Source organism: Dasypus novemcinctus, chromosome 2 (genome assembly GCF_030445035.2).
Source record: "Dasypus novemcinctus isolate mDasNov1 chromosome 2, mDasNov1.1.hap2, whole genome shotgun sequence".
Lineage (NCBI taxonomy): Eukaryota > Metazoa > Chordata > Mammalia > Cingulata > Dasypodidae > Dasypus > Dasypus novemcinctus.
In genome coordinates this window covers 146,110,268-146,133,312 of record NC_080674.1, presented here as the reverse complement: position 1 = coordinate 146,133,312, position 23,045 = coordinate 146,110,268, and the positions used below count along the sequence as shown (strand labels likewise).

The 23,045-nt window shown below is 40.9% G+C and overlaps 2 protein-coding genes across 4 annotated transcripts in view; one reads left to right on the top strand and one right to left on the bottom strand.

Annotated features, from left to right (window-relative positions):
- Positions 1–11,840, top strand: part of CDC23 (cell division cycle 23) — a 32,835-nt gene extending 20,995 nt beyond the window's left edge. The window contains exons 9-16 of the mRNA XM_004467035.4: positions 80–161; positions 6,785–6,938; positions 7,059–7,178; positions 7,499–7,574; positions 7,909–7,970; positions 10,167–10,245; positions 10,324–10,443; positions 10,642–11,840. Coding sequence (XP_004467092.1) covers positions 80–161; positions 6,785–6,938; positions 7,059–7,178; positions 7,499–7,574; positions 7,909–7,970; positions 10,167–10,245; positions 10,324–10,443; positions 10,642–10,812 — 864 coding nt within the window. The 3' untranslated portion in view covers positions 10,813–11,840. The remainder of the gene's footprint in view (positions 1–79; positions 162–6,784; positions 6,939–7,058; positions 7,179–7,498; positions 7,575–7,908; positions 7,971–10,166; positions 10,246–10,323; positions 10,444–10,641) is intronic.
- Positions 11,841–12,318: 478 nt separating this feature from the next.
- On the bottom strand, positions 12,319–23,030 carry KIF20A (kinesin family member 20A). 3 transcript variants are annotated; one of them, XM_004467036.4, is made up of 19 exons: positions 22,577–23,030; positions 21,947–22,132; positions 20,670–20,759; positions 20,465–20,584; positions 19,714–19,852; positions 18,968–19,155; positions 18,749–18,881; positions 18,390–18,584; positions 18,170–18,281; positions 18,005–18,073; positions 16,008–16,151; positions 15,692–15,857; positions 15,418–15,582; positions 15,159–15,298; positions 14,930–15,032; positions 14,443–14,623; positions 13,709–13,800; positions 13,405–13,542; positions 12,319–12,875 (listed from the first exon to the last, which is right to left on the bottom strand). In XM_004467036.4, the coding sequence occupies exons 2-19, from the start codon at positions 22,109–22,111 to the stop codon at positions 12,558–12,560; spliced, it is 2,658 nt and encodes an 885-aa protein (XP_004467093.1). In that variant the 5' UTR covers positions 22,112–22,132; positions 22,577–23,030; the 3' UTR covers positions 12,319–12,557. The 3 variants fall into 3 exon arrangements, with proteins under 3 accessions (XP_004467093.1, XP_058135235.1, XP_012383891.1); XM_058279252.2 differs by having other exon boundaries at positions 21,938–22,132; positions 22,596–22,665; XM_012528437.4 differs by having other exon boundaries at positions 21,938–22,132; positions 22,577–22,658.
- Positions 23,031–23,045: the final 15 nt, after the last annotated feature.

The window sequence follows — 23,045 nt, the reverse complement described above, 5'->3', positions numbered from 1 at the left end:
ACCCAGGTGCATTAAGCACATGAAAAATAATTTAGGGGATTCCTTCTCATGCTTAGGTTATCTTTCTCTTTTCTTCTAGAGCATGAAATCTGAATTGAGTTATCTGGCTCACAACCTCTGTGAGATTGATAAATACCGTGTAGAAACATGTTGTGTAATTGGTAAGAGTTACTACATTTTTTTCCTTTGAAAATTTATCTTTATTGTAAGTAATACATAATGTAAAAATAGCTTTATGAAAGTGTCAAAGGTAACTATTATATACCATATACCACTGAATAATTCATGAAAGCTTACTATAATCCCACTGCCAAGATTTTTGGTAAACATGACTCCAGAATATTTTTCTGTGTGAGTACTAAAAGCGTATGGGTGTAGTTTGCTTGCAAAAATTAAGTGATTATACATATCGCTTTGTAACTTCCTTTTTAAAAAAAATTTAATAGATCTTAGCCATTTTTCCATGTTAGTATATTTAGATTTGTATTAATTTTTATGGCTCTCTAGCGTTTAATTCTATAGATGTACCATCATTTTAATTTAATCATTTTCTAGTATATAAATTTTGGCTAGTATGTGTCAATACAAAAATTGCTGCAGGAAACATATTTGTACATGTACGTTTGTTTTTGCATTCTTATGCAACTATTTTTGTGTAATAAGTTCCTACCAGTGAAAAGCCTGTCAAAAGTACACATTTTAAACTTTGATATAGCTAAAATGTTTGTTAAAATCTCCAGTCTTATGATGAGAATGTTTATTTACAAATATCAGGATTTCCCAACCTTGGCACAACTGAAATTTTGAGCTGCATACTTTTTTATGTGGTGGCTGTCCTGTGCATTGTAGGGTATTTAGCAGTATCCCTGGCTTTGGCCTACTAGATATCAGTAACCCCCTTCTCCTGCTTGTGATAACCAAAAGTTGTTTCCAAACATTGCCAAATGTCCTCTAGGGGGCAAAATCAGCCTTCCACGCACCAATGAACTAGTGCCTTATATTCTTGACTGCACTGTGTGGCCTACTAATGGATTGACATAGACAGATGAATTGTTACCCTAGATAAAAACAAGCTAGCTTAGTTGTGATTGAAAGCCTAGGTTCCTTGGAGGTGAAAGGGAGATCCCTGTCCTTGGGTGTTCGGTGACACTACTTTGGGATTATACATTTGTACCTTTCTAGGTTAGGATGTTGTTAATATATTGATGAAATTTAAGTTCATGATTCATTCAATAAATATTTCCAGTCCTTGAGGCCATGATTTAATATGAGAAGTTAGCATAAAAAAATAAACATAGTAAGTCTTATGGGAACAGAGTTAAGGGAAGGAATAAATAGTCTTTTCCAAAGTAGGGCATTATGCATAAATCATAAAGTCCATTAAGGTGAGGATGAAATTCCAATTTGTTCAGAAAACCTCTAGTGAACATCTTCTATATGCCAGGCACTGTGCTTTGTATTGCAGTGCCTACCCTAATTGCCTGTTGAGGAAAACCAATAAGAAAACAACTAATTCAGTGGGTTGAGTGTTACAATTGACATAAATATAGGATGTTAAGGGAGTACATAGGAAAGGTATTCAATTCAGTCCTGTGTGAGATTAGAGAAGGCTTCTTGGAGAAGGTGATACTTTAGGAATGAGCCCAAGCAAAAGAATTCAAGAAGAGGGGAAGGGTTGACTCAGGAAGGGCATTGTAGTACAGAGGCATGAAATAGATTGTGCACTTGAACTACAGTTAGTTTAATGTGTCTGAAGCATTATATGGGATGTAGGAGTGGAATGTGATAGGAGATGGTTGAAGTGCAGTCTTGTGCCTTTCCTTGTAACCACTGGCTAAACCTGGTGCTTGGGACTGTGTTAGCCTGGCTCCTAGGATAGTATAATAGATGTGGGCTGACTTCCTTTTTGGGGGTGCCTAGAGATAAAACATATCCTAGCAGGTGGTGGACTGTTGGCACATTCGTTCCTTTCCCTCCCCCAAGCATATGTAAACATTCACTATAGAGTCTAGCTAAAGTATGTTCATTTTTTGGTATCTGGCTCGCCGCCCCCCCACCCTTGGTGTATCTGTTCCCAGTGGGGAGGGAGAGAAGTCCCTCCACTATGGCACAGATTGAGTGTCTAGAACATCTACCTGCTTTACACAGATCAGAACCTGCAGGCCTGGAGGACCAACACCCAACTAGTGAATCTGGCCTTGCTCTTTCACTTCTCTATGTGAGTAAATGGATTTTCATCAGAGCCTATGTGAGTCCTGCTTTTGCTGGTGATGCTGACACTTGCAAAGCATGGAGTGGGCCTGGGAACCTAGGACTCCTATATTCTTGCTACTCTCTGTCCCATGAGACCTCACATTTGGGGGATGTATTTGGTGTCTCTCTTTCTGACCGACAGTTTGGCACAGTGATCAGGCTGCTTACAATTCAGCATGTACAAAAAAAGGCCAGATTTTGAAGAACCTTTTATTATGCCTTGCTATTTTGGATTTTATTCTTAAAACGGTAGGAGTCCTCTGACAGATTTTAAACTAAGGAATGATGAAAGTGATCAGATTTTCATTTTAGAATAATGACTGGACACTGTGTGATGGGAGGATTAGGAAAAAGGCAAGACGAGAGGCAGCAAGAATAGCTAGGAAGGTATTGAAATAATCCAGTCTAAGGATGGTGAGAGCCTAAGTCGAGGTGTAGGCAGGAAGAATAGAGAGAGGCAGTTGGATTTACAAGTTATTTAGGAAGTATAACCAGTAGGAGTTGGTGGTTGGGTAATCAGATTGATAACAGTATCCTTTACATGAAGAAAGGAAATACAGGTAGGGGAGATAATGAACAGTTCAATTTTTAACCCACTGACTTACAGCCTTATTAAAATCATAGGATATACACATATGAAGAGTAATATAGGATTTTTGAAAAAATAAACATTTGGAGTGAACTCCTTAATGAATTGTTTTTTCTAAGTATAGTTGCTGAATTCAGCCTGTTACCTTAAAAATTAAAAACAGGAAATGTTAGAGATGACCAAAAATATATTTCGTCTTTCATAGTATAGCCAGTCCTGAGGAAGTGAGAAGGAGAAAGGATAGAGAAAAGAAAAGAAACGGAGTACGTGACAGAGAATGAGACAATTTAAGAGTAGAATGACTGCAAGATTCTCCTGCTTGTTCAGTCCTTGCTTCTGCTTTTATGTCTTGATGTGAATTGTTTCCTCCTGAACTCTTTCAGGGGTCCCAGTCTCTGAACGGCTGCATTGTATATATATTATTAATATCTCAGCATATATTACAGTATAGAATAGTAGTTAAGAGCTTGGACTTTGGAGCCAGGCTGCCCAAGTTTGAATCCTGGTTCTCCTACTAACTAGCTGTGTGATCTTGGACAAGTCACCTAACCTTTCTGTATTGTAGCTTCCTCATGCATAAAATGAGAAGAATAGTAGAACCTTCCTTCATGCAATTGTTATATAGATTAAATAAATTAATACATAATAAAGCACTTACAGTGAAAGTTTCTTGGCACATTGTAATCATTTAATACATTTAGCTGATCCAATTGCTCAAAAAAAAAAATTATCTATTCATATATTTAATCTTTGACCAGAACTTGCCTGTTCTGGCTTTGTTAACATCTCCTTTGTCATCTTAACTGCTACTACTTCCCTGCTTCCTCTCTTACTCTATTATACAAGTTCACCTTTGGGCACTCTGCCTAGAGTCTCCTTATTCTTCTATCTCTGAGTCAGTGGCAGAAGCAAAGATATCCTTGCATAGGACATAAAACCCTGCATCTTGCTTTTTTTCAGATGAACAAGAAATTGAATTCATGCTTAAATGATCAGGTACCAGATGCAGACTATAGATAGAGGTGATTTCTCCTGAATTAAGCTAAGAGCTGGATCTAGACAGATAAAATTAAAAAGTAGGTTTTTTTAACCTGGTTGTTTATACAATTGCCCTGTAATTTGCTTTTTTCACTGGACAGTATATATTGATCTCTGTAAGTTAGAATAAATTTATCTAAATCATCTTTTATTTATTTATTTATCTATTTATTAGATAACTTTTGGGTTATAGAACAATCATGCATAAAATACAGGATTCCCAATATAACACTCTATTGTTAACACCTTACATTGGTGGGGAACATTTGCTACAATTGATGAAAGCACATTTTTATAATTGTCCTATTAACTATATATAGTCCATGGTTTAACTGTGTTGTACAGTTCATGGATTTTAATTTTTTAATTTTTTGTTCTAGTACCATATATGAAACCTAAAATTTCCCCTTTTAAACACATTCAAGTATATAATTGGATCTAAATCATCTTTTCATCTAGTTTTTATACTTATAATTTGTATGTATAAATAATTTCTTAAAGCATAGGATCAGTTTTTTATTTTTTGATGTTGCTGCTGTTGTGGGTTTTGTTTTTTTTTTCCTGTATCCCTTTCCCCTTTAATTGTGTTACTGTGTTCTTGTACCTTATATAAATGTATATGAAAACATATATGCAGTGTATAATGGGCTGTTTGTTTTACAAAAACAGGATCATGTTATATATTATTCTCTGCATTTTACTTTTCTCACTCAACAGTACCTTGTGAAAATTCTTCCAAGTCCTGGTATTCTGTTTATGAAACAGATTTATTGATGTTAATTTGTGTTTCATAAAGTTGCCTGTTTTAAGTTTACAGTTTGGTGTGTTTTCATAAATTTATACATTTGTGTAACCATCGCCATAATTCAGTTTATTTTTTTAAAGATTTATTTATTTCTCCCCATCCCCCTTGTTGTTTACACTTGCTGTGTCTGTCTTCCTTGTTTCTTTTGTGGAGACACCGGGAGCCAAACCTGGGACCTCTGATGTGGAAAGAAGGTTCCTAATCTCTTGAGCCACCTCTGCACCGTGCTTTGTTGTGCCTCTCATTGTTTTTCCTCCCTGCGTCTCTTGTTGCATCATCCTGTCACGTCATCTTGTCCTGTCAGCTCACCTTCTTCTTTAGGAGGCACCCGGAACCTCTGCTCTCCGTTTTCTTGTGTCTCTCGTTATGTTCCCTCTTCTTGTGTCTCTTGTTGTGTCAGCTTGCCATACCTGCCTGTGGCACCAGCCTGCTGTCTTCTTTAGGAGGCACCAGGATCTGAGCCAGCGACCTCCCATGTGGTAGGAGGGAGCCCAGGCGCCTGAACCACATCTGCTTCCCCATAATTCAGTTTAGAACACTCCATCACCCCAAAATGTTCCCTTGTATCTATTTGCAGTCAGTCCTGCTTCCATCCTGTAGCCCCAGGCACACACTGATGTATGTTCTATCTCTAAGTTTTGCCTTTTATTGAAATTTCAAAACTGGAATCTTACACTATTTAGTCTGTCTGGCACCTTTCACTTAGCATTAATGTTTTTAAATGCATCCATATTTTAGCATGTACCAATAGTGCTTACATTTTTATTGTTGAGTAGTAGTCCATTGTTTGGATAGATAACACATTTTGTTTATCCACTCACCAGTTGATTTAAAACATGACTTTTATACCCTTTCTTCAAATAAAATCTTTAATAGGATCCTAAAATCTTTCATTGCTCCTTTTAAGACTAATGATAATAGAACTGCTTTGATTCTTGGAGGAGAGGGGAGCTCATAGCTCTAAACCTAGGTTTTAAGAAATATAGTTTGAAACTCATCAGTCTAAAGCATGGTCTAGAAATTTCCTACCCTTACTAAGAAAATATGTATATAATTGTTTTATCAAGATGAAATAAAACTAAGTGAAACTTGCAGTGCTTGATAATATATCTTTTTATTATTATTATTTTTTAATTTATTGAAGTATATCACTCATACGTAAACATACATAAACAATAAGTGTATAGTAATAGTTGTGAACTTAGAAAACAAACATACATAACATCATATAGGACTCTCATACCTCACCCTCCCATCAATACCTTGCACTGTTGTGAAATATTTTTAACTAATTAAAGAGCATCCTCAAAATATTACTACTAACGGAAGTATTCTTCCTCCAACCCACCCTACTATTATTATTTTTGTATCGTTTACACATGAACATACATAAACAGTAAGTGTATAGTTAAAGTTGTGAACTTACAAAGCAAACATGTATAACATCATACAGGGGTCCCACACATCAACCCACCACCAACACCTTGCATTGTGAGACATTTGTTACAAATTATGAAAGAATATTGTCAAACTTTTACTACTAACTATAGTCCTTATCTTACATTTCACGTATTTTCCCCCAGATCTTCCCTATTATTATTTTTTAAATATATATTTATGACAGAAGTTGTAAACTTACAAAACAATCATGCACATGTACAGAATTCCCAAACAACACCCCTCTATCAACACACCACAACATGGTGGAACATTTGTTACAGATTATAAGATAATATCATTATATTACCAAATTCATGGCATTCATTTGGCACATTTTTCCATACTCCCCCATTATTGACACAGTACATCTTTGGCATAGGTGCATGAATGTTACATTATTGTTAACCACAGTCCATAGGTCACTCCAGAATACTTTATTTAAAAAAAAACAAAAACAATGTATGATAGATGAAATACATTTCTCAAGGGAATGGTGATGTTCCCCTTGTGCAAAATTTGTCTTTTCTGCTAGGACTGTAAAGGGGAAATGGTTTATGATTTCATGCCTATTTGGTGGAATGCCGTCCATTTTAGTGGACTCCCCATTTTTACCTTTACAGTTTATGTATTTATTAATTTATTTATTCTTTTTAACTCAGGCAATTATTATAGTTTGCGTTCTCAGCATGAGAAAGCAGCCTTATATTTCCAGAGAGCCCTAAAATTGAATCCTCGATATCTTGGGGCCTGGACACTGATGGGACATGAATACATGGAAATGAAGAATACATCTGCTGCTATCCAGGCTTATAGGTGAGCTTCTAGTTAAGGGCTGAGATGTAGTAGATTGCTGTGACATTGGGAGCCTCTGTTAAGCTTGTAAGTTATTAACCTTGATTCTGCCTTCTTACCAGTCTCTTTTCCATTTCTTAGACATGCCATTGAGGTCAACAAGCGGGACTACAGAGCATGGTATGGTCTTGGGCAGACCTATGAAATCCTCAAGATGCCATTTTATTGCCTTTATTATTATAGACGGGCCCACCAGCTTCGGTATGTCTGGCCACTTGACAGTTTGGCATGGGAAAGTCTGATAATTTTCTTTCTCTTTTGGTAGCTGCTGAAGATTACAGTGAATGTTTTTGGCTCTTAAGGCTAGCGTTTAAACTTATTTGCTATTTGGTTATTTTATTTAGGGTATTCCACTTATGGATTAATAGTATAATTGTGAACAAAGTAATGTAATTGTATTACACATTGGATTAAAGCCCAGTCCTTGCATAGATTTGAAACAGTGGTGTTGGTGGTTTCTCAAAGGACTTTAGTTACTGAGAAAATCTTTGCTCAGACTTCCTGTTCCTCTTCTTTCTCAGGCCCAATGATTCTCGTATGCTGGTTGCTTTAGGAGAATGTTATGAGAAACTTAATCAACTAGTGGAAGCTAAAAAGGTACCTGAAATTTGGTCCTGGAGAATTTCCATGGAAATCTGCTGTTTGGGTTAAGGTTGGGCTATCTGTGCTCTAATTTTTTCTTCATTCCAATATGTCTGCTTAGGAAAGTCTCAATATTTATAGGTGCATAGGGACAGCGAAACTGGACTATAATTGGCAATGGAAATTTTCAACATATAGTCCATGCCTATCAGCACTAGTGAAAACTGAATAGATGCCCTTGCATTCTGAAAGGCTGAACTTTGGGGAAAGTTGCATGGTCTGAGCATTTATGTGATGGGTCATGTACATGAGGTAATGGTCAAAGTGACCAGTTAATTTTTTTTGACAGTGTTATTGGAGAGCATACGCTGTGGGAGACGTGGAGAAAATGGCTCTGGTGAAACTGGCAAAGTGAGTGAAAGGGGTGAAATGCTGAATCTGTTAGTTTCTCTAGTATGGTGGTCTTGCATGGTCTAGAGCCTCCCAGCCATCATCCTTCATGAATATGGGGATGTAGCAGGGTTTACAAATGTTGGTCTGGGAATTTAGCAGTCCAGACTCTGGAGAATAGCACTTTTGAGGGGGTATTATTTTCTTATTAGATAAGGGATCAAGAATGAATTGAGGGGGAATCGATGTAGCTCAGTGGTTGAGCACCTGCTTCCCATGTATGGGGTCACGGGTTTGATCCTTGATACCTCCTAAAAACAAACAAACAAAAAACCAGTTCTCATTGGGGAGTGGATGTAGCTCACTGGTTGAGCACCTGCTTCCTATGTGTGAGGTCCTAGTTTCAATCCCTGGTACCTCTTAAAAAAAAAAAGAATTGAGGATTAAAATGAAATTAAATTTCCATGTCATCTCAAGCTAGGAAAACTACTTTAAGTACTGATCTGCTCCTGATGCGGGTGAGGAAGATTAGGAATAACTCATAAATAGGAAAAGAGGGAGGTTTTTTTGTTGTTTTTTTAAAGATTTATTTATTTATCACCCCAACTACCGCTTGCACCTGCTATCTGCTCTCTGTGTCCATTTGCTGTGCATTCTTCTGTGTCTGCTTGTCTTCTCTTTAGGAGGCACTGGGAACTGATCCCGGGACCTTCTGACGTGGGAGAGAGGCATGTGAGCCACCTTAGCATCCTGGTTTGTTGTGTTTCTCACTGTCCCGCCTTTTTTTTTTTTTTTTTTGGTGCATCATCTTGTTGCGCCAACTCTCTGTGTGGGCCGGCTTGCTTTCAGTTGGAGGCCTCTGGAACTGAACCTAGGACCCCTCTTATGGTAATGGGAGCCCAGTCACTTGAGCCACATCTATTTCCCAAGTGGGAGTTCTTAAATGTAATTTTTTTTTTTTTAATTTATTTATTTATTTATTTTATTGACTTTGTAATAATATTACATTAAAAATATATATGTGAGGTCCCATTCAACCCCCCCCCCCCCCACCTCTCCCCCCCCCCCCCCCCCAGCAACACTCGTTCCCATCATCATGACACATCCATTGGATTTGGTAAGTACATCTTTGGGCACCTCTGCACCTCATAGTCAATGGTCCACATCATGGCCCATACTCTCCTCCATTCCATCCAGTGGGCCCTGTGAGGATTTACAATGTCCGGTGATTGCCTCTGAAGCACCATCCAGGGCAGCTCCATGTCCCAAAGCCTCCACCTCTCATCTCTTCCTGCCTTTCCCCATACCCATCAGCCACCATGTCCACTTTTCCCAATCCAATGCCACCTCTTCTATGTGGACATTGGATTGGTTGTGTCCATTGCACCTCTATGTCAAGAGGAGGCTCAGATTCCACATGGATGTTGGATGCAATCCTCCCACTTTCAGTTGTAATCACTCTAGGCTCCATGGTGTGGTGGTTGTCCTTCTTCAACTCCATCTTAGCTGAGTGTGGTAAGTCCAATAAATCAGATTGTAGGTGCTGGAGTCTGTTGAGGCTCAGAACCTGGCTATCACATTGTCAGTCCAGAGTCTTAAATGTAATTTTATTCCTGCCATTCTTTTCTGGATTCTTAGGAAAAAATCTGACTTGCTTGGTATCTTTTTTTAAAGATTTACTTATTCTCCCCCCTTGCGGCTTGTTCCTTTCTTTGCTGTGTCTTCTCTGTGTCCATTTGCTGCGCATTTTTTCTGTATCTACTTGTCTCCGTTTGTTGTGTCATCTTGCTGCGCCAGCTCTCCACGGTGCACGGGCCAACTTGCCTTCACAAGGAGGCCCTTGGATGTGAACCCAGGGCCTCCCATATGGTAGACAGGAGCCCAGCTGAATGAGCCACAGCTACTTCCTGCTTGATATCTTTTTAAATCTCATTCTGGGTGTTACCAGAGAACTTTTGCAAAGGTCTATTTTCTAGCTTAAATATTTACTGAATCTCCCTCTACCAGTAGCAGAGCAGTAATTCTAAGCTTTTGTAACAATAGCCACCATCATATCTGCTGGGCACTAATACTGTTCTGGGGCCTAGTATGCCATTTACTTCAAAATTTGTACTTGTCTGTTTATTGTAATTTTTCTTTGATCATGGCCATGTGCTTTTACTTTTTACTGCTAGCTTGCTTTTGAGATCTGTACTTAAAGACCAATTTCTTTTGTAGGCTTCATGAGCAGTTGACCGAGTCAGAACAGGCTGCCCAGTGTTACATCAAATATATCCAAGATATCTATTCCTGTGGGGTATGTGTTAATGAGCATGGGAATTGGGTTGCTGACCTTATTCTTACCAGTTTAGTCATTCCTGCTTTCTCTACCTAGGAAATAGTGGAACATTTGGAGGAGAGCACTGCTTTCCGCTATCTGGCCCAATACTATTTTAAGTGTAAGCTGTGGGATGAAGCTTCAGCTTGTGCCCAAAAGTGTTGTGCATTCAATGATGTGAGTATTAGTTCTTTATTAAAAGGTTTGTTTAGATTTTGGGGTAAAACATATGATCTTCACCATGATTTAGGGGTGGGAGGTGGATAGGAAGGTATGTGAACAGGCTGTCTTGATCTATGGGACTTAGAGTTTTAAAAAACTGTTTTGAGAATAGCCTACGACTTATTTTAAAACAATTACCTCACTTTGTTTCAGACCCGGGAAGAAGGGAAGGCCTTGCTCCGGCAAATCCTGCAGCTTCGGAACCAGGGAGAGACTCCCACCACTGAGATGCCTGCTCCTTTTTTCCTTCCTGCTTCACTGTCTGCTAACAACACTCCCACACGGAGAGTTTCTCCACTCAACCTGTCTTCAGTCACACCTTAGTTGACTATTTTTAAGCCAAAACATTGCTAGACCCTTATTATGCCTTTCCTACTTATAGAGAAAGGCCATGTCTATTCTTCAAGGACCTTAGTTCTTTTTGTTTCTACAGATGGAAACAGCTCCTTGGGGACGATTTATAGAATCATCTCTTGAGGGAGGTTGACAGAAGAATCCTGGCATCAACAGTCTTGCCAGTTAAAAGCACTTCTTTTCTCTCCTCTGTTCTGAGAGTGGTTATAGATCTTGGTGTTCTTCCCAGACCCATTCTCCTCTCCCCCCAAAAAACTCCTTTTTACAGCACTTTAGCACAGGCAATGCTACAGGAAGAAAGTTTTAATGCTGCTGCAAGTGGGAGGGGATTTCTTTAGAGAGGCAAGGAAGGGAGAAAGGTCTACCACTCTACTCTACTGGCTAGGGATACTGGATACCTCAGAAAGAGGTCAGGGCACTGGATAGCCATGACCTCCTCTTGGATTTGCTGAGCACAGACCCTATTCTCATGTCAGAAATTAGTTTTGAAATGGAGTGAAATGAAACTATACATTTATCCTAAGGAGCCATTCTTGTAAAACCCAGTCTTGAGGACTCTTCTAGAAGCTTTCAAATTGAAAGTAACTTACTGGAGTTGAAAAAAAGGGCAAAAGGAATCCTAAGTATGGACTGTTGATGGCACCGAGGACAAAAGATGTTTACTGTAGTGTCAACTACCCTTCTACCAAAGCAAAACAAGGACACAGGAATACAAATTATTTCATGGACATTTGAAAATAACTTTTGTGACTATAGAGACTGAGAATAAACACTTAAGGTGGTCTGTTTTAATAAGTTTTTGATGTAATTCTCTGGGCTTTTACTTCCTATCTCTAATAGAATGTATTTTCTCAGCCTACATCTGACTTGTCAAGGTAAAGGAAATCTTTCTTGCAGTACTCTTGAAGGGCTTCAGACCTGTAGAAGTGTGTTCAGTAGGAGTTAATGTTATGACTGTAATATCTGTTATAAATTTGTACATCAGATGCTATGGATTATTCTGAGCTCAGGCCTTCCTTTATTCTTTTTTTTTTTCCCCTCCCCCCTGCCCCAGTTGTCTGTTCTGTGTCTATTTGCTGTGTGTTCTTCTTTGTCCGCTTCTGTTGTCAGTGGCACGGGTATGTGTTTCTTTTTGTTGTGTCATCTTGTCTGTCAGCTCTCCGTGTGTGCGGCACCATTCCTGGGCAGGCTGAACTTTCTTTCGCGCTGGGCGGCTCTCCTTACGGGGCGCACTCCTTGCACATGGGGCTCCCCTATGTGGGGACACCCCTGCGAGGCAGGGCACTCATTGTGCGCATCAGCACTGCACGTGGGCCAGATCCACGCGGGTCAAGGAGGCCCGGGGTTTGAACCGCGGACCTCCCATATAGTAGATGAACGCCCTAACCACTGGGCCAAGTCCGCTTCCCGCCTTCCTTTATTCTTGTTCCCAGAGTAGATTTATCTATTCACTGCCTAATGTATGACACTTAAAAAAAAAACCTGAACAGTATCTTTATTTAATATTAAAACTTGTGTGCATAGAAACCATATAAGTAAAAAATGTGAGATTACATAGATGATTATATTACAAAAGGGGGAGGACAACTACTATCTAAGTATTGCATTCTGGATAGAGTTCCAGATATACAGTAAAGCTTAAAAGAGACCTATTTCTTATAATGAGCAGCTTACCCATATCAGAGCAATGTTTGCTCTGTCCTTTGCCATACCCCTTAGTATTTTTTGCCAAAAGGCCCAGATTTGAGTAAAGGAGTACGTCGTGAGCGCAGGATCCGGGCATAAGGGCTGCAGTCTGTTGAGCTTTGGGAGGTGGGTGTTCGGGGAAGTAAATTTCTAAGGAATGGTTTCTTCCCTGGGGGTTGCTGGTTTGGTTGCTGGTTTTCCTGGTTGGCACCAACACGCTTTTTGACAGAAGCCTGGCCTTGGAGTTTTAGCACAGTATGGTACTGCTCAGCAATGCATGCTGCCTTCTTCCGAAGGTCCAATTTTACCAGCATCATGTTATTCTGCAGTTCAGCCAGGGTTTGGTCCTAAGGAAGATCAACAGAGTTAGAGAAAATATATTTCTATCTGGTATATTAGAGAAACGAGGACAAGATAATACATGCCACATACTAGTTACAACTGTTTCTTCAACTTAAGTGGTGTTTAATCTTGTCTAAGATGTACATTTTTTTTACATTTTATATCTCTGGAGTCAGGATGCACCTTACAATCAGTGACAAATGTCATAGCTTAATTGTTAATGTTTTCCCTTAGTGGAAAGATAAAATAATGGCCTCTTACTACACTTAGTGGCATCTGAGATGAAATATGATAGTATCTACCTCCCTAGGTTGTTATGTCAGAGTGAATGCCTATAAGTCACTTAGCACAATGCCTGGTACTTAGTAAATGCTTAACAAAGGATGGATATTTTTATTTTGCAAAAGAATTCACCCCCCCGCCCCCCAACACACACTGTAAGATCAGCCTAAAATCTTTACCTTTCTCTTCTCATTCTCCTCAAATATACACTGGAGTGAGCTGGATGGGGGAGAAGATATAGATTGGCCTAACCTGTTTGATTAAGATGTCATCACAAGTGGTCAAGGCTTGGCGAAGTCTTCCTGCTCCAGTGCTGTGGCAACATGCTCTTTCTGCTGATTGGAGAGACTCACCAAGTTTCTGAAGTTCTGTTCGCAACAGCCTTATATTCTGAAAAAGGAGGAATAAGATTCAGATTGTGGCCAAGATCAACCAGAATGATTTGGTAGCCATTTGAAGAGAAAATTAGGCTAGTCAGCTAAAGACCATTGTCCTCACACAAATAGTATTGGGAATTGTCCTAAGTTAAGAGTTTTAGTAACAGAAAGGTGATTACCTTCTGGCCCTCCTCTAACTTCTTGTCTACATCAGTGGTGAAGGGCTTGGCTGAGGGTGGTGGTTCTAACATTTTCTGATACTTCTGCAGCTCTAAGGGAAGGAAAAAGGAAACTTAACCCACACTTGAAGAATAGCTCTATCTTTTGCAAGCTTTGTGACTGGATGAATGATTTAATGATTTAATATCTGAATCAAGTAGTACTTTAATAAATGGGCTAAAAACAAGGGAAATTTCTGGGGTTATGAAAATATTCTTTATCTTGATCTAAGGGGCATTAGATGAGTACACACATATGTCAAAACCCAATGAGCTATTCATTTAAGATTTGTGCATTTTGCCATATGGAATTCATACCTCAATTATAAAGGAGGGAGTGGGGGGAAGCTAAATCTATCAGAACTGTGAAGATGAATTTTAAGAAAACATGAAAAGTATCTCTATATCAGGGATTCTTAACCAGGGGCCCATGGACCCCTTGGATTCGAGGGGGTCCATGAGCTTGAATGGAAAAAAAGTTAACTTATTATCTTTATTTTCTCTGACGTGCAATGTTGAATATCACAAAACTATCTGCTGCTATATTCTGAGAAGGGGTCCATGTTTTCACTTGATTGACAAAGGGGGTCCATGGAACAAAAAAGGTAAAGAACTTAATGGAAACCTGTAACGTGCTAATCCAGTGTTTCTATTCTGAACCACTGTCATGCTCTCTGCTTTTTATCCTTCCTCACCTTCAGTGGTGAAGTTCAGCTCTGCTTTACACTGTTCCAGTTTAGCTTTCACCTCCTGAAGCTGCTGGGTGGAGTTAGAAGCTGCTAACCGCTGTGACCGCCGTAGGGACAGTTCTGTCCCTGGCTGCTGTCTGGCTTCCTGCAAGAGGGTTTCCAGCTCTTCAATCTTTTCATCCCGCTCCTAAAATGGAAGCAGAGAGCACAATCCCATCCACAGTCAGACAAACACTGCAGGAATATATGACTGAACAAATAAAATCTTCCCTGATACTTAAGGCTTGAAAGATTGTTAGCACTTATCCCATTTCCTGCCAACTAAACTCTTAATTTGTAAAACACAGATTGAACAAGTACAAAATTCTAAGTGGCATAGAGAAGAAAGTGAGTCATATTCTTGCCCTCACTGGAGTTCATAAAATCTTGCTGCCCTTAGGCAAACTGGTGATGGGACTCTGAGAAGCTAGTCGGCTGGTTCAGGACAACTCACCTGGAGTTCTTCTTGGTAAAAACTAGTCAGTGACTCCTTGAGGATCTTTAGTTTTTCTTCATACATTTCCTCCAACAGTTCCTTCTGGGTGTCCAAATGTTCACTGTCAGAGAGAGGAGAAAAAAAATAAGATTCTCTCTGAGGGCAGATCCTGAGGAACAACTCCATCCCAATCCCTACTCCCTACCCTCTTGCTCTTTGCAGAGCAAAAGGGTCAGTCAGCCATTACCTGCACCACTGCTCCCGTTGTTGCATCTGCTCTACCATCTCACTGCAAATCTCATCACGGAGCTGCATCTCCATCTGCAATTTTTCTTGCCGTTCTTTCAAAAGCAGCGCTTTCATGGCTTCTACCACCTGTAGGAGCTCCTAAGGAGGGACATGGGCATGATGCCCATGTCCCAAAAAAGGCACAGGCCCACCTAGAAGGCAGCCTGGAAAATGTGTAGCCATAAAGCTGTTGCACCAAAGCCTCCCTCCATTCTCACCTCCTTGCCATACATGGAGATATCAACGTCATTTTCAATGTCTTCATCAAGGCCTGGTTCTGGCTTAGCCCCCGCTTCTAAGCTGGGGGATGCTCGCAGACTGTGTTCCTTGATGAATGAATGCAAGGATGGGAATCCCAGTTGCACAGATGGGATGTGTACAAGCTAGAGGAGGAAAGAAATCTTAACTGTATCTAATTTGTCTCTAGTAATTTTTTTGATATAAAAGTACCAGCCCAAAGTGAGCACAACCATCACATCTCCAGCTTCTCACCTGGCTGGCAATGGCTGAGAACTTGGCCACATGAAGGGTTTCATCATAGGTAGATGCACAGGGATTCACATTGACAATCATACAGGAGCGGCCACGGCCTGTGAAGAAGGCTTGGAACACTCGAGTCAACTTGCTGTCACGAAAGGGAACCAGGTTCTGCTTTGACCTGGCAGAAAAATCAGAGAGAACAGAGCTGTGAGCAGAACACCAGCCTTTTGGATATCCTATCATTGTCCCCAGTTGTGAACAGGAAGTCTCTTAGCAAATTGTAGAGCTCCAGGCTATCCCAGCCCACAGCTTACAGTCAAGAGCTCACCGGTTCTGCTGATTTTGTCGCAGCACGGCTATACAGCGGCCCAGGGTGTGCAGAGACGTGTTAATGTTTCCTGCTTCCTTTAGCCGCTCACCACTCTTCTGATCTTTGCAGCGCTCTGAGCCAGCCAGGTCACAGAGTGACAGCCTAGAATGATGGGCAGGATCTGATTTAAGGACCCTACAGGTTATGAACCTTCTAGTCCTTACTACAGTGCTAGAAAGGGGAGGGCCCACCAAGAATCTTTGTGCCCAAAGAAAAAAAGATAAATGAGATCTCCTCAAAATCAAATATTTTTACAATTAAATAAAAATTTAAGAATTAAAGAAAATACAAAAAAAATAATCGACTGTCCCACCTGATGATATTAGGTCATCAGAGGCATCGGTACTTGTAAACACATTTTGGTCTATGTTAGAGTGTTTCATCACATGGTGAGTGTTAATCTGTCATACATTTCAACAGTTATATCTTATTTTATTGATTTATTATATTTCCATTTAAAAAAAAATACGTTTGTGCTTCAAAGTAATTTGTCCAGAAAGTGAAATGGAAGCCTAGTCAATGGGAGAAAATATTCAGAAACCACATATCTGATAAGGATTTAATATCGCAAATGTGTAACGAAACCCTACAACTCAACAACAAAAGGACAAACAATTAAGAAATGGGCAAAAGACTTGAAAAGATATTTTTCCAAAAAGGAAATACAAATGGCTAAAAAATACATGAAAAGATGCTCAACATCACTAGCTATTAAGGAAATGCAAATCAAACCACAATGATATCATTTCACACCTACCAGAATGGACACTATTCAAAAACCAAAAACGAGAAAACTACAAGTGTTGGAAAGGATGTGTAGAAAAAGGAACATTGATTCACTGTAAAATGGTGCAGCCAATGTGGAAGACAGTTTGGCAGTTCCTCAGGAAGCTAAGTACAGAATTACCATATGATCTAGCAATCCTGCTACTAGGTATATAGTCAGAAGAACTGAAAGCAGGGACGGGAACAGACATTAACTGCACACTGATGTTCACAGCAGCATTATTCACAATTGCCAAAAGATGGCAACAACCCAAGTGCCCATCAATAATGAATGGAAAAACAAAATGTGATATATACATACTATGGAATATTATTTAGCTGTAAAAGGAAAGCAGTCCTGATGCACGTGAAAACATGGATGAACCTTGAGGAAATTATGTTGAGTGAAATAAACACAAAAGGACAGATATATGGGCTTACTAAAATGAACTAAATATAATAAGCAAACTCATGCACTTAAAATCTGGAATATAATTTACCAGGAGATAGAATGAGGGTACAGAATGGGGAGCTGATACTTAATTTGTACAGAATTTTTAATTAGATTGATTATAAATGTTTGGGAATGGATAGAGTTGATAGTATCACATTATTGTAAGTATAATTCACAGTGCTGAATTATATGTATAATTATTGTTGAAAGGGGAAGTTTAGGGTTGTGTATGTCTCTCAAAGGAAAAGTAGAGAATAAAACATGGGACTGTATTACACAGAGAATCTGGTTATAGATGACAGCTCTGGTTAATAGTCCAAATATAAGAATGTTCTTTCATGAACTAGAACAAATGAACATCACTATTACAAAGTATTAATAATAGGGTGGTATATGGGAAAAAGTACACCTAATGCAAACTTACGGATTGTAGTTAAAAGTAATATCTTAATACTCTTTCATCAGTTGTAACAAAGGAACCACTTCCAATGGTTACATATCAATAATAAGGGGGGTATAAGGATTTTCTTTTTGGAGTAATAAATATGTTCTAAAATTGATCATGGTGAAGTATGCACAACACAGTGATTATACTGAGAGCCAGTGATGGTATACTTTGAATGGATTATAGGTATAAAAAATAATAAAACTGCTTAAGAAAAAAAAATTTTTGAGGACCTATACCACATGACCATTTAGGGCCCAGAAACCCACATTTCTAAACAGACAAACTTACTCGCTGATCTTGGGGACTATATCCCCTTCCCCCTGAAGGTGTAGAATCCGAATTGAGAAGATGCTGTGACTAAAAGTTAAGAAAAAGAGAAAAATCAATGTATACCTTCCATGATCAGGTAGAGAACTTATGTTTTCTGGAGCACAGTGAAGGGTTGACTCTCACCTGCGGCTGGAGTTCTGGTTCAGGTGGGTGCTGGCAAAGCTCTGGTTCTTACGACCCACTTTCAGGAGTTTCCAGGCCTCCTCAGCATCCTGAACATGAATCCAATTAAGATCTTAAGCCAAAGGAGAGAAGGGCATAAGATGGGAGCACTCAACTCTTTTCCTAATTTCTCCCCAATCCCTTCCAGGGTTCATGCCAGCCCCCTGTACTTCTCCCATACCTTTTACGTAAGGATTGCCATTCTGATCTTCACACAGCCGCAGGGTCTGCCTCTTGCGCTGCTGGTTAGGTGGTTCTAATAGGTCATAGAGCATCTCATTGTAGATCTCAAAGAAGGAGATCCAGATGGAGAAGCGGATGTCTGCAGGGACACTTACTGGGGCAGTGTCTGGCTGTGCCCATCGGTCACTTGTTTCTGGGGAAGGAGCCAATGTACAGGGCATTAACTTTAGAGGAGTCCATCTTCCCCTTTGGAAGGCAGAACTCAGGTTACAACCTCTGATCTGCACTCCTAGCAGCTATTGGGGCAGAGAGTAAATTCTTACTGTTACTTGGCACAGAGACCAATCATGTACATACCATCCAGCTGGCTACTGCTGGTAAACTGGCTGGTGGAAGAGAGCCCAGCAATGCCACTATCAAAGCTAGTGCTGGTACCCATCTGCAGACTTTCAGTGTAGACACTCCGTTTCAGGGAAGTTAACACCTCTTCCTGGAGGGGCCAAGGGAGAAGATAAGCCCAAAATCTTTCAGAGATTTGTACCACCACCCTTGCCTCCATGAACACCAACACTTCACCTCTTGGAGTCCTCCATTTAGCAGGGCCAGTTTCTTCATTTCCTCCTGCCTGATCTGCTTGCTGTCTAGCCACATTACCTCATTCGAGAGCAAGGGCTTCAGATCAGGTATTGGATGAAACTGGCCTTGGAGGCTATTGAAGATCAGAGCCAGGGACCGGGGCAAGATCCCTCCATCCTTAATGGTACCTGGAGACATTAAAGGTGGAGAGCTGAAGGAAGTACCTTTCTTCCCCCAACTCAGAACATCAAAAGGCAAAGATAGGGGAAGTGGATTTGGCCCAATGGATGGGGCATCCGCCTACCACACGGGAGGTCCAGCGTTCAAACCCCAGGGCCTCCTGACCCGTGTGATGAGCTGGCCCAAGCACAGTGCTGATGTGTGCAAGGAGTGCCGTGCCACGCAGGGGTGTCCCCTGAGTAGGGGAGCCCCACATGCAAGGAGTCCACCCCGTAAGGAGAACCGCCCAGTGTGAAGGAAGCGCAGCTTGCCCAGGAATGGCACCACACACATGGAGAGCTGACACAGCAAGATGAAGCAACAAAAAGAGACATGGATTCCGGGTGCCACTGACAAGAATTCAGGTGAAGAAGAACAACACACAGCGAATGGACACAGAGCAGACAACCGGGGGGTGGGGGCAGGGAAGGGGAGAGAAATAAAAAATAAAATCTTAAAAAAAAAAAAAAGGCAAAAATAACACCATTACTGGCCAGTCAGGAATCGTGTTAGGCTTTTCTACTTACCTTGAATGGTATGGGTTTTCCCTGAGTTGGTGACTCCATATGTGTAGATGAGCCAGTTCTGCCCTTTAAGTACATCCTTCACCATCTCCTTCACAGTTAGGTTAAAGAACGATGCCTGTCCCACTTCTGGCCCAAAGATCTAGAGACAAAGTCAGTTTGTCAGAGGTCTGCCCACCCTTCATTTCTGACTCTCCTCCTGTGCAGCTATAACCCATTCCAGGGTAAATGGCTGTGGAGAACACTCAAACAGCTTCTTCCTGCAGTGCTACAAGCTTTCCCCTAAATAGTACTAAATACTGATGTCTCAACCATTCTCTGCTAGTCCATTTTTCATCCAAATATACAAATACTTATGGAATGCTATGCACTAAGTACAATACTACATACAAATGAGGCAGTATAATGGTCACAGTGGGCTCTACCACTGTCTTGCCACATGGCCTCAGCAGTGTTAGTTTCCTTCACTGAGTCACAATATCCTTGTTGAGAAAACAGGAATAATAATAAGTCATGAATTAATGCACATACATGCTTCAGACAGTAACTAGCATATTAAGGTGCTCCCCAAATTGCAGATGTGTATATATGTATATATACATATATGCATATGTACATACAGACATACAGAGAGAGAGACAGACACATGCACACACACATGATCTCACAGTCAAGTAGTGCAACTTTTTTCTAGAGTGGAAATGGACTTGCCCCTAGATGCTGGTCCCTTGTTCACAGTTCAGTACCTTCATACCTGGGAAAAGGTGAACTTGTGGGTGGCTTGGCCAATTCCTCGCTCATTGCTCTTCAGGGCAAAGGAGTCCTTGGGTGCCTGTAGGATAAGGGTCTCTCCATTCTCAATGCGGACGCAACCCTGAGAAGGGGGAAAACTCAGTTGTCACAGAAGGAAGCACCCTGGGAACCACTTCTGTATTGCATCATTCCATCTTGATACTTACCTGTTCTTCCTGTCGTTCTAACTCAGAAGGTAACAAAGGCCTGATCCTCAGATATACTTTCACCTTCTCGGTATTATCCTCAGATGGAACCTGTGGCAGAATTCCAGCCCAAACCAACAGATTAATCAATAGATTAATTATAGCAGTTACCTCTGAACAGATGGGTAAACATAGCACAGTTCCTGGGAATCACACTAGCACTACCCCATGCTACCCCAAATGTCCCTTCAGCTGCTTTTTGCTTCCACACTCCTTCCAACTATTGACTCTTTTTCGCTACTCTGCCACTCTTCCCTCTATCATCAGTATCCTGCAAATGTGGGTTGCCACATGGATTATTTGTCAGATTTGTTAATTGGTATGAAAGTCAGAATGTGATATGGCAAAGCACAGTAGTTAAGCACTGTAGAGGCAGACACACTTGAATTTGAGTCTCAATTCCATCCCTTAACTACCATGAGACCTTGTCTAAGTTTTAAAAATTCTCTCTGCCTCAGTTTTTTTCATCTGTAGAATGGCGTGAATAATAGCACCCACCTCATTCATTCAACAGATATCTAGAGAATGGCTACTATGACCCAAGAACTTTAAGAGGCTCTGGTAGTTCACAGTGAGGGATATCATCAAGGTTACCACCCCCATGAAACTTTCTCTATAGGAAAGAAGACTTCTGAGGAGAGTTGTTCTGAAGATAAAATGTGACAATATATGCTAAGTGTTTAACACTAAGTGTCTAACATAGAACCTAGTATAGTGGTTCTCTACCAGGGCAAACATTCCCCTCCCTCCCCTTTGCCCCCACCATCCCAATTCCCAGGACAGTTAGCAATGCCTGACATTTTTGTTTGTCATAGTTGGTTGGTGCTATTGGCATCCAGCGGTCTGAGGCCTGGAATGCTGCTAAACATCTTATAATGCACAGGTCATCCCAAATACCAAAGAATTATCCAGGCCCAAATGTCAATAATGCTGTGAATCCTGGCCTAGCAAAAAGGAAGGCTCAATAAAAAGAAATAATGTTTGATATAATTAAATCCTGAGAGTACATTTCACCTACCTGTGTAAATTATTTTATGGGACTGGGAGGGACATGATGGTATTTTTATTAATGTAATGCAAATACTAATTCTTCTTGTAGAAACACAACTCTATATTTTTCACTGGTCATCACCCTTAATTTTGAATTGATTTCTCAGAACCTCATACCATAATGTAAGTATTGCTAGTAGGCTGGGGATTTCACTTTCTTCTCCCAAGCCACTCCTCACCTCCTTTACCTGCTGCTTGTCTTCCAAGGAGGTGGAAATGACAGAGCAATCTGACAGCAGGTTCTTTCGTATCACAGACCCCAAATCTGCAGCTGTAGACTCAAACATGGGGGATACGGCGACTTCCTCATCGGAAAGCAAGCCCGCTGGTGGAGAAAGGATCCCTTGTGACATGACAGCCGCAACAGCTTTGGTCTAAAAAGAAAAAAGAGTGAGCAGGGTGGAGAACTTTTAAGGACAGGAGGGGTTGCGAATTCTAGGTAAGAAACAATCTCCTTGCCCTGGGACACCTCATTCGGCTGCCTGAAAGCCTATTTCTTTTCCCTCCTAATACTAGCAGAGGGGAAGGGGATGAGAGGAGTTAATTTTTTAATCCTGACTGCAGCGACCATTTCGACCTCGAACAGAAAAGAACAAAGATCCGGTTCCCAAACCAGAGGCCACGCTTCAAATAGGGTACCTCGCCCTTCGGTGTTACGAAGCACGGGCTGAATTCAAGGTGAGGATCCCTGGGCTCTCCCCGAGGACCACAGTGAGAAGTATTAAGAAAAAAGGGCGTGGCGGCGCCTGCCCTTCTGAAATCCCGTTCCGCGAAAGCAAGAGCTGATAATCCGGACTCCAGCCCCGTCGCACACTTACCCGAAGCTCGGACACTCACTCAGTCTCCAGTATCGCTTCACTCAGACTCAGCTGCGGAACCTGGACTTTCTAGGTCGGGAACACAACTCCGCCCACGAGGTGCAGCTTTGTTGCTGATACATTGTTTTAAATTACGCGCTGCGTTCGCTCGGCCAATCAGACAGCAGAAAATGCAGCTACCAATCAGCGCAAAGAATGGGGGCAGGCCAAACTGGAAGACCGTTTGCTTCTGTTTGACCTCACCAGTCCCAGGCGGCCCGGGTTACCAACTGTCAGGGATCTGGAGTTGGGTTGTCCGGAATTCGTCTGCGTAACCCTTTATCTTAAACCTTAGACATTTCTCTCCTAAGAAGCTTAAAGATAATTCTGGGGCTTCAGCTACCTTCCGTAGCAACGCTCCTTTTCTACGAGCGCCGGCCTAAGGGGCACGCTTAGTCGGGGGCGGGGATAAAACAAAACAAAAACCCTA